Source organism: Vigna unguiculata, chromosome 3, assembly GCF_037176805.1.
Source record: "Vigna unguiculata cultivar grain cowpea cultivar isolate G323 ecotype 2 chromosome 3, ASM3717680v1, whole genome shotgun sequence".
In the NCBI taxonomy this organism is placed as follows: domain Eukaryota; kingdom Viridiplantae; phylum Streptophyta; class Magnoliopsida; order Fabales; family Fabaceae; genus Vigna; species Vigna unguiculata.
In genome coordinates, this window is record NC_140794.1 from 14,426,927 (window position 1) to 14,438,491 (window position 11,565).

At 30.5% G+C, this 11,565-nt stretch overlaps 1 protein-coding gene across 1 annotated transcript; it reads left to right on the top strand.

Moving 5' to 3' along the window:
* The first annotated feature begins 7,446 nt into the window (after window positions 1-7,446).
* LOC114176785 (double-stranded DNA-binding family protein) lies at window positions 7,447-9,898 on the top strand. Its single transcript, XM_028061945.2, has 7 exons — window positions 7,447-7,602; window positions 7,794-7,859; window positions 7,953-8,002; window positions 8,147-8,211; window positions 9,071-9,162; window positions 9,478-9,549; window positions 9,638-9,898. Exons 1-7 carry the CDS (start codon window positions 7,600-7,602, stop codon window positions 9,674-9,676), a joined length of 387 nt encoding a protein of 128 aa, XP_027917746.1. The 5' UTR covers window positions 7,447-7,599; the 3' UTR covers window positions 9,677-9,898.
* Window positions 9,899-11,565: the final 1,667 nt, after the last annotated feature.

Sequence of the window (11,565 nt, forward strand, 5' to 3'; positions counted from 1 at the left end):
TATCTAGCTAGTTTTGAGATCCTCGGACATTCCGAAAAGTTCTTATTGTATTCTAGGGGCCTTGCGAAATACATCGGGGATAAGTCCTTAAGGACAATGATTCTACACATCTCGGGAAGTCTTTTTGGTACGTGATTTTGTCATCTACTACAACAATCTTAAGGACTTATGGCTAACAACAACAACAACAACAACAAAATCCTCTACGCAAAATCCAAATACTGTTTTCGGAACTCAAACGATCTTTGCAAAACCTTTTCCAAATGTGTCAAAAATCAAAGTATTCTCTATACAGAACTTTTGATGTAGGAACAAACATGTTTCTACCCTTTTAGACATGTATAGAGTTTCTACTACTCTCACATCTTCAAAACCCAATTCTAATATCCCTTCAAAACAAGTTGAAGATTGCATTCATGCAAACAAGGTATGTCAACACATTTTACGTGCATTGTCTAATGACATGTTTGATGTGTACTGTTCATACAAGGAAGCAAAAAAGAAATTTTGGATTCTTTGATCCTCAAATATATGTTGTTGAAGACGTATTCAAACAAAAATTTACCACAAGGAACTACTACCGCTGGGAAATGATTGAAGATAATGACATTAAGATCCAAATCAATGAATATCACAAGCTTCTTGAAGATATCAAAGTAGAGAACATAATCTTTCCTGATGAGTTTGTTTCAAAACTCATGATCGAGAAACTATTATCATCTTGGACTGATTATAAACAACAACTAAAACACAAACATAAGAAGATGTCACTTCAAGATCTCATTACACACATCATAGTTGAAGATACCAATAGATAGAAATGTGTTACTGCAAGGGCCAAAGCATTATCTGCAAAAGCAAACATTATAGAAGAAAAACTTGTACCAAAAAGATACGAGAATAAACCTGATCACAATAAGAAAATTAATTTTCAAAATTTCCGCCCCAAAGGATCTAACCCCATCTTTAAGAAAAAAGGAAATTGCTTCTATGTGGGAAGCTTGGCCATCATGCACCTTAGTGCAGGCGTAGAGCAAGAAACGACAATCCTCCTAGGGCAAATATAGTCCAAGGGGAATATACTATGGTTGCGGTCATTTCACAAGTAAATTTGAGGACCAATGTGAGTAAGTGGGTGGTAGACTCTGATGCTACAGACACATATGTGCAAACAGAAGTGTTTGTACCTCCTATACTAGTGTAGGGGTAGAGAAGAACACGTCTATCTTGGTGATTCCAGGACAACTCTTGTCCTATGCAAAGGAAAGATTCTTCTGAAGCTCACATTTGGCAAAACTCTGGCCTTGAGTGATTGTTGCACGTGCCCTTTATTAGAGTTAATCTAATATCTGTAGCACTACTTGGAAAAGTTGGGGTTAAAGTGTCATTTGATTCTGACAAGATTGTAATGACAAAAAATAATGTTTTCGTGGGGAAGGGATATTGTGATCAAGGTCTCTTGGTACTTAAAATTTCAAAAATTATTAATGAATCTTCTTTTACTTACATCGTTGACTCGTATGATATGTGACATGCTAGATTAGGACATGTGAATTCTTCGTATGTTATGAAATTGCAATGACTATGATTAATTAATATGCATTATAAACAAAGTGGTAAATGTGATATATGTGTAGAATCTAAAATAATAAAGAAAATTTGTTATCCTGTAGAACGTCAATCTGAATTGTTAGGGTTGATTCATTCTGATCTAGCCGACTTAAAACAAACTATGTCTAGAGGTGGTAAAAATTATTTTATAACCTTTATAGATGATTATTCTAGATGCACCAAAGTGTACTTTATCAAGCATAAATATGAAGCTTTCAATGTGTTTTTAAAGTATAAGGCATAAGTAGAAAATCAATTGAATAAGAAAATTAAGAGGATTAGATCAAATAGAGGTGGTGAATATGTTTTGTTTAATTAATATTGTGTTAGAGAAGGTATCATTCATGAAGTAACCCCACCATATTCACCTGAATCTAATGGAGTAGCTGACAGAAAGAATAGAACTCCTAAGGAAATGAGAATGTTATGCTTATTAGTTCTAATGCACCTAATAACCTTTAGGGAGAAACCTTTCTTACTGCATGCTTTTTACAAAATAGGATACCTCAAAAGAAAACCGGTAAAACTCCTTATGAGTTGTGGAGAGGGGGGGGGGGGGGGGGGGGTCTAGCTAAGGTAATGTTACTCAATCCTAAGAAAAGGAAAATAGGCTCTAAAACCTTTGGTTGTATGTTTTTATGTTATGTTGAACATAGTGCTGCCAATAGGTTTCTTGTTCTTAAAAGTGATGTGATTGAACATAATACTATTGTGGAGACAAAAAATGCTGAATTTTTTGAATATATGTTTTTTTTAAAGGTTAGTGAGACACCTAAACAGTCTATAGATAATAATAGTGATGCCATGTGTGAAGTCTTGAGAAGAAGTAAAAGACAAAGGAAAGAAACTTCTTTTGGACATGACTTTTATACCCATGTAGTTGAAAATGATCCAACAAGCTGTCTACAGGCTACTAGAGTTCCTGATGCAAAACAGTGGGATAAGGCCACTAGGATTGAAATTGAATTAATTTTGAAAAATAATACTTGGACCTTAGTAGATTTGGCTAAAGGAGCAAAACTCATTGGTTGTAAGTGGATCTTTAAGAAAAAGTATCACCTAGATGGATCCATAGATAAGTATAAAGCAAGGTTAGTAGCAAAAGTTTTCACTCAAAAACCTAACATAGATTACTTTAACACATTTGCCCCTATGATTAGGATTTCCTCAATTCGAGTTTTGTTAGCCTTAGCAACTACCCATAAGCTAGTGATACATCAAATGGATGTTAATACTATTTTTCTAAATGGTGATTTAAAGGAGGAAATCTATATGACTCAACCTAAGGGGTGTGTTGTCCCTAGTCAAGAAAATACGGTATGCAAGCTTTTAAAATCTTTGTATGGGTTAAAACAAGCACCTAAACAATGGCATGAAAAACTAGATAGTGTCTCACTATGTGATGGTTTCTTACCTAATGATGCTGATAAATGTGTGTATTCTAAATCTAAAAATGGTGAATGTGTCACTATATGTTTGTATGTGGATGACATGTTAATATTTGGTACATACATTGATATAGTTTCTAGAACTAAATTGTTTCTAGGATTTAATTTTGAAATGAAAGACATGGGTGAAGCTAATGTGATTTTAGGTGTTAGAATCATAAGGAAGTGAGATAGTATATTACTATCCCAAGAACAATACATTGAGAAACTTCTTAGGAAGTTTGGATATTATGAGTTCAAACTAGTGAGTACCCCTTATGATGCTAACTCTAAATTAATGAAAAATAGAGGAGAATTTATTTCTCAACCTTTGTATGTTCGGATAATTTGGAGCTTACTGCACTTAATGAGCTTTTCAAGACCTAATATTGCTTGTGCAGTAGGTAGATTGAGTAGGTACACTCAATGTCCTAATCAAGAATATTAGGATGCATTTGCAAGACTTATGAGATACTTACGAGGTTCAATGGATTATGCCATTGAATATAGTGAATTTCTCGCTGTACTATAAGGGTATAGTGATGCTAACTGGATCTCTGATTCAGATGAGACAAAATCCACTAATGGTTATGTATTCACATGTGGGGGTGGTGCGATTACATGGAGATCAGCTAGGCAAATAATTACTGCAAGATCAACAATGAAATTTGAGTTTGTTGCTCTCGAAATGGCTAGTAGTGAGGCTGAGTGGTTGAAAAACTTCTTAGTAAACATTCCTCTAGGAATGAAACCAACCCCATATGTGTCAATACATTGTGATTGTCAATCGGCAATAGCTATAGCTAAAAACAAGAACTACAATGGAAATAACAGACATATACAATTGAGACATAATTTAGTTAAGCAGCTGCTAAAGAGTGGAATTATTCCCATTGATTATGTGAGGTCAGAACAAAATCTAGCAGATCTTGTAACTAAAGCCTTGGGAAGACACATGATATTAGAAACATCAAGAATAATGAGACTTAAGCCACTTGCAAACAAACAAGTGATGACAACTCAACCTTTGTGATTGGAGATCCCATGAATAAGGTTCATATGGGTAAAAACAAGTCACTTATTAGTTCTGATAACACTAAATTGATTTTAAATCGATTATGTCCATTCCTATGGTATGTGTGAAAGTGCTAGAGATTGTATTTTTTTGAGATTAAACTTTGTGATTAAAATTCTCTATGGTATAAGGATCTTAGTTTAAACAAAGTTTTAATGATTTTCATATCCCTTATGGGTGGTGTATGATTTGCAGCATACACTTGATGAAATCACATATATGAGTGTCAATTGAGATCGTTTGTATGAGATCTTGGCGTGATCTTTAAAGCACTCATGAACATCGGGCACACGCATGGCCCAATAAGTGCAACACAACGATAACAACAAAGAATTATAGGGGTGTATTGTGATTGATGAACCGCTAACACACATCAAGTGTCTTTGGTTCATATAGCTTGCTATACCAACTCTGATGCTTACATCCTATGGGAAACCCATGACTTTCTCTTTTCTTCTTTCTATCTCTTATCTTTTGTAATATGTGGGGAATTGTTATATATATATAGCGTCTGTATTGCAAAAGTCGTTACACAATATGCCTGATTTTCTCCCCTCTTTTTCGGATGCAGATATGGTGCAGCCGTTGCAACCATATTTTTTAACGTTGGGTTTGTTTTAGATTTTTTCTTTCGTAGGCCATGGATTTTGGCCAGTCTATGCTCTCATCCATCATCTATAAATAGAACTCTATACTCCTCCCTTAAACACACACTTTCATACTCTCATTCATTCTCTCTCGTTCTCTCATCCTTTCTCTCTTATATCTCTTCTTTTATCCTGTGTTTATTTATTTACTCCTTTTAAGAGCTATCTTACTAGTTCTAAGATCCTTGGAAATTTCAAGAAGTTCCTGTTGTATTCTAGAAGTCTTGCACAATACATCGCGAATAAGTCCTTAAAGATAATGAATCTACACACCTCGAGAAGTCTTTTTGGTTCGTGATTTTGTTAGCTACTACAACAACAAGTCCAACAAATCTAAAAGTATGTTAACAAATTTTAATCCATTAAAATGCAATCCAAAACTACAAATCACTCCAAAATATATTAAATGGTTTTCTAACTTGTATAATGATCAAATTGAGAAAAAAGAAGAGCTTTCAACAAGTTGGAAAAAAAACTAGAAAGCATTACATAAACAAGATCAACACTTTCTTGGAACCAAGTTTCATCACTTGATCTTTTAATCTTCAAGTGGCTTTGACTGATATAAGGTATTCATTGATAAGGAGGGTGGAATCAACAAATATTTGACTCTTATAACATCAATAAAGTTGAACATGAACATTAAAATTCAATGAGATAAAGAAACATGAGATTAACATCTACTAATTGGTGTCAATTTTAATGTGGGTTTCGTGGAATGTCTTGCTTCATCCTTGATTTATATGAGGTGCATGTTATATAATCATGAATCAAGAGGTTAAAATTTATCTCATAGGTTAACTTAGTAAGCGCAATCCACATTATCACTCATATTTAAACATACTATCGAGATTGCTCATCATACATACAGTAATTCATATTAACTAAAAAATAATAATATATTCGCGGTCACGCCCTTTTTTTTTTAAAAAAAGAAACATGATATAATAATTCCTTAGAAATTGGAAAATAAATGAATGATGGAGATTTTAAAACAGATTTTTCTACATAAAACATTTTTAGAAAATCAAACGTATTAAATAGACTAGCTTTCTTTATATTAGAAAATAAGGTTATATTTAACGAGGTGTTATTTTCTAAATCAGTAAATATTGACTTCCATATTTTAAATAAGTACGTACTAGAATTGAAGGCAAATTATCAATTTTGATGGAAAAAGCTTACACACTATTTTTTTTATATACATAAACTTCTCTTAATGAAATCCTTTATATAAATTAAATTAACAAGCTCAATAGTTAAAGAAAAAAATAAATAATATTCTCAAGTAATAAAATATACTATAATAATACTTATAAAAATATTTATATTTACGTTAATAAATACTTATAAAAATAATACTATTATACCTAGTATTAAACTATTGTGCCTAGTATCATCTTGAGTATGTTCTAAGCTTTGGTACTTGTGAGAGTTTTTAGATTCGTTTATATTCTTCCAAAAAATTTAGACTTCATACAACCAAAGTTAAGTAACAATGAAGAACACAGCTTATTTTTAACAAAAAAAAAAAAAAGCTAAATTGTAATTAACGATAACTAAAAAGTGTCGTACTCGTGGATGTAGATAAAATATGTAATGGATATTAAATTAATATCTTAATGGATGTTTGTAAATAATGTATACAAGTTTTTAATTATCTGTTTGTTAATAAGTCTGGTATATGCTTGCTAACATCCGCTATCCTGCAAATAATTATTACTAAATATTATTTAAATTTTCTTTTTAAATTTAAGTAATCAAAATAAAATTATTATAATAAAAGAAATGTTAATTATGAAATTATTTTTCAAAATTTGATTTCATATATTTATACTTGTTTATTTAAGCTTGTGAATCGAAGATATATTGTAAAAGATTGTTTTTTAAAATTTATAACTTAGCGAAATTAATTTAAATTGTTTTTAAAATACTAAATTTATATGTATTAATATTTTATCAAATAATTTTATTTGAATTACATTTACAAATTAATTATTTGATCTAAGTTTATATTTTTAAACTTTGTTTCTAAATATTTTTATTTAAAATTTTGAAAAAAAAAATGTAAAAGTATCCTAGATCGTATCAGTGAATATAAAACAGGATTACTACTATTTTTTTTACTTAATTAGTAATGCAGTAAATGACACTATTTGTATCAATCCTGTTGTTATCTCGTATGTCTATATTGAAAAACTATAATTAAATGATATATATTTTATAAGATAGATATTTTAAAGATGTATATTATAAAACGAGAGATATTTTAAAGATGTATATCGTAAAAGATAGATATTTTCAAAAAAAAAATGTATATCGTAAAAGATAAATATTTTATTCGATGAAAATCCATGACAATGCTTTAAATTACATTATAAGAAAATTATATAAAATTTAAAATGTGAAAAAAAAATGATGATAACTATATTCGTATCTTGAAACATTCTCGCTATTCTCTAATTTTATTCTCATTTGGATATGTAATCATACATTATCTCCGCATTCTTAACACACATGATTTCAAAGTATTTTAAACTACTATATTTTTTTGGTCTTTTATATAATGATTAATATAATTTATATTCTGTTCCTGATAGTTATCATTTTACAGTATATCTCTAAATTAAATTTCTACTATTTAAATATAAGTATAAATAAAATTATGTTATAATTTAAATGTTTTATTTGTGAATTTTTGTACCCTGTAGCGTTGGTGGAATAAGAGAACAGACTGATTCGATCAGCCACACAGAAGCGCTTATTGCTAACGCGACCTCCTCTTCCTCCTGCTGCATCATCAGAGACTCGCTAGGGTTTCTTCTTCACACCCAACCAAATGGTACGTTCCCAATTTTCATTCCATTGTTAACCACTTTATCTACTTTCTTATGCCTTTGCGCTTTTTTGTTCTTCCAACGAAAACACTCAATGGAATCGCTCGTAAAACTGCCTCTTACCAACACTTTTCGGTTCTGCAAATTTTAATTATTATTAATTATTAGTTAATTAATTAATTATTTTCTGCTTCAGGCTGATCCTGAGTTGGAAGCAATCAGACAGAGAAGGATGCAGGAGCTTATGGGTCGCCGAGGCGTGGTTAGAGATAATTGCTTTTTACTTTCTTATTTGTTTTTTCATTCTAGAGATTGATAATTTTCTTGTAATTATTTTATTTTTGCTGATTTGTAGGGAAATCAACAGAACCCTGAACAGGAGAAGGCTCAGGATGATGCAAAGAGGTGTTAGTTTATGAATGTAGATTTTTTGTGTTGTATTCAGCTGATTATTTTGCCTCACAAACTTGGTCGTCTTTTATTTGTGTTTCTTATTTGCCCTTGGAGTAAAATCACTTATTGATATGGATGGAAAAACAATTAATTTAGGGAGGCTGAGGAACGAAGACAGATGATGCTTAGTCAGATATTGTCTGCTGAAGCGCGAGAAAGGCGTAAGCAATTTTTACTGTCTTAGTGATTATATGCATACGAATGATTCTCTTCTTTCCTTTACAACTTTGGTGAATGTTTGTGTTAAAATGTACATGGATGTGTTTTGTGCTGTACTGCTGCTAACAAATAAAAAATATTTTGTGGTTTGTGATGGTTTATGTCAAAATTTCAATTCTTCTCTAAGTCGTGCATGCATCTATGAATGCAGAGATCCTTGTTAGGGAGGTTTTATTGATGTCATATATTGTAGGTGTACTGCTTTCTTAAACTTTTTGTGTTTTGTATTTGTATGATGTCTGGTATTGTGAGATATTTTGGCCAAATGCAAACTATCTATGCAATAGATACACACTCATAAAACAAATATATAAGACATTATGACTAGATGTTATATTCCGATTTCATTCTATATTTTGTTGATACTAAAGTCTACCTGCAAATTATTTACCAAAACGCACACTTTTGAAATAAGATATTGGTATACGTGGGTATAACTGGTAGGTTTTTGTGCCTAAATAAGTTTCAATGCAAGATACGTACGAAGTGTTGGAAATCTTATGAAGTGTTTCAATCCTGGCTTTTGGACTGTGCCGTATAATTTTTGTGGATATTGAAGTTTAATAGGTAGTTTTGCTTTGTAAAATAAATAGTGAATAATATAGTGTTGAATTGGAAAAACTGTGTTGTAATGCATAAGGTGTAATAGGAGTTATTTGTTTAATTGGCCTTTTGATTTTTGTTTGGATTTCATTAGTCATCATCTTGGTATTATATTAAGGTTTTTAGTCAATTAATTAATTGGGCAGACATGATTAGATTTCATGCATTATTTCAAATTTCTTCTGTCTTTGTATGCAGTTGCTCGAATTGCTTTGGTGAAACCTGAGAAAGCAAGGGGTGTTGAAGATGTTATACTTAGAGCTGCTCAAATGGGTCAGATAACTGAAAAAGTATGTTGGATCTTGTTTTCTGCTGAGTCTCTCTTATCACCACTTGTAGGCCATATTCTTAATTTAAACTTGATGTACTTTATTGTATGATATATTTTTGTTTGATCAGTGAAGTTGTAGTTGCATCATTTATTTCTTTGGCCAACTGATAATAAGTCTATAATTGCATTTTATGCAATTAAGTGACAACTGTTAATTAGGTTTAGCGTTCTGATCTTCCATGTGTTACTTAGATGGAATATTAGTGTTGCTTCTTGGGGTGATGACTTCTCTAGGTATCTACCAATGCCTCTAACACACTTATGTCATATTTAGGTTTCTGAGGAAAGGCTCATATCACTGCTGGAGCAGATAAACACTCAAACTGCAAGGCAGACAAAAGTTACAGTAAGTTTTGCAGAATTTGTTACATTTTCTGTTATCATTTTCTGAAGTTTTACCATGCTATTTTTTTTATTTTTTTTTGTCATTTCAGATACAGAGGCGTCGAAGTGTTCTCGAGGATGATGATTAACTGTCACTGTTTCTTCAAAAGGTGTGGCTCGAGTATTGATTACATGCCTTGTTATGTATTTTAGCCACAATGTATTGTAAGAGTGGATTGTTAAATTTATCCGTTTCAGTTTGAAATTTTGGCTGCCTTATCAGGCCTCCTAATTAAACTATTAATACTTTGGCTCATTCATTTGTAAAACAATTTCTAGCATGTGGATGGCATCTCACAAATTACATGTTATTATGTTCCACGATTTTTTTTTTCGGTTTAGTTTTTATTTTCCGTTCACAAATGCTGCATCCAACGATCATGGCAGATGATCATTCTGATTATTTCAAGGCTATACCTGGGTTTAACTGATCTTCATACTTCCAGCTTTGGCGATTGGCAGTTATAATATTTGACTCTTATGGTGAGGGAAGTGCAGGTTAATAATAGTCATGGATTACGAAACTAACAATTAGGATTTACCATAATCTCAATTTTGACATTTTAGTTTATAATTACTAGTGTATTGCCCTTTTTAAAACATTTTTCTGACTTTAGTAAAAGCCAAATATGATACCAAAATATGATAGTTTATGCATGACATGGGGAGTATAAATTTACCTGTATACCCTTAGGATTTATGGCGGGAATAGTGTGTTCGTGCGTCTATTTCTAAAACTAGGGTCAACGCGTTTAATTAACATCAGGACTATTTTCTTTTCTGGAATAAACCCCGTTTTATTGTACAAAAATGCAAGAGCCATATTTGTTTTTTGAAATTATTTTTTGTCATTAATTTGGTTTCTAGTTACGGAAAGTGACATTGTTTATTAGTTCTTGGTTTGTTTACAGGGACTGCCTATAACGTGTTTGGTTATGCTTCAAAGTAATATAAAATTGATTTTCTAAAACATGTTTGATTATGCGTCAAAGTGATATAAAATTGATTTCTAAGCGTCAAAAGTGATATAAAATTGATTTTCTAAAACGTGTTTGGTTATGTGTCAAGGTGATATAAAATTAATTTTTCTAACGTGGAATTAATGTATTAAGTTTCTAAAATCAGATAAAGGATAAAAAATTCATATTTTATGAAAAATAATTAATTATTGTTTTTACGTTAAAAAATTGATTCAGTGAAATTAATTTTCTAATACATATCTAAACATTTCCTATGTTGCATTTTTTTATATCTTAATTAAGTGTAAACTAATCTCAATTGATAAGTGAGGTGACAATATTTAAAAAATTAATAAAAATAAAATAATTCTTAAAAACAAAAACTTTATCTTATCTTTTTCTCAATCCAAATCATTTCACTTTTTATTTAAGTTTTCTTATTGCTTTTTCATTTTTCACTTTTAAGTCATAATTCAAATAAAAAATAAAAATATCAAAAAAATTTGTAAATTTAGGAGTTACAACATTAAGTTAGTTAAAACTCACTTTATTATTAGCTTCAAAATTGTTTAAAGAACTCACTTAACGAAAATTAACCTGCCTATGAACCAAAATTCTCGATTTTTCAATTAATTGAATTTCATCCCATAAGAGTTTTGCTCATCAAACGACTTTACATAATTAAAAATAGTGAGAATATAATAGTGATCCAATTCTAATTGGATTTTTTTTTTCTTTATTTCTTTGCATAATTCAGCAGAATATAATAAGTGATTCAATTGGTTTGAGTTACTTCCTTATTTTTTATGTCAAACAGGAGATATTTTGTTCCAAAATAACAACTTCAAACAATTTAAAATAATTGAAATATTATAATTTTTCATTATTAAAATATACAACAAAACTCATTTAAAATCAAACTTCATCTCAAATATTTTTAACTCTTCAATAGCTCAATCTTATGATTCAAAATCAACCATACTTCTTTAAAGAAATAATAAAAATATTAATCATATTAC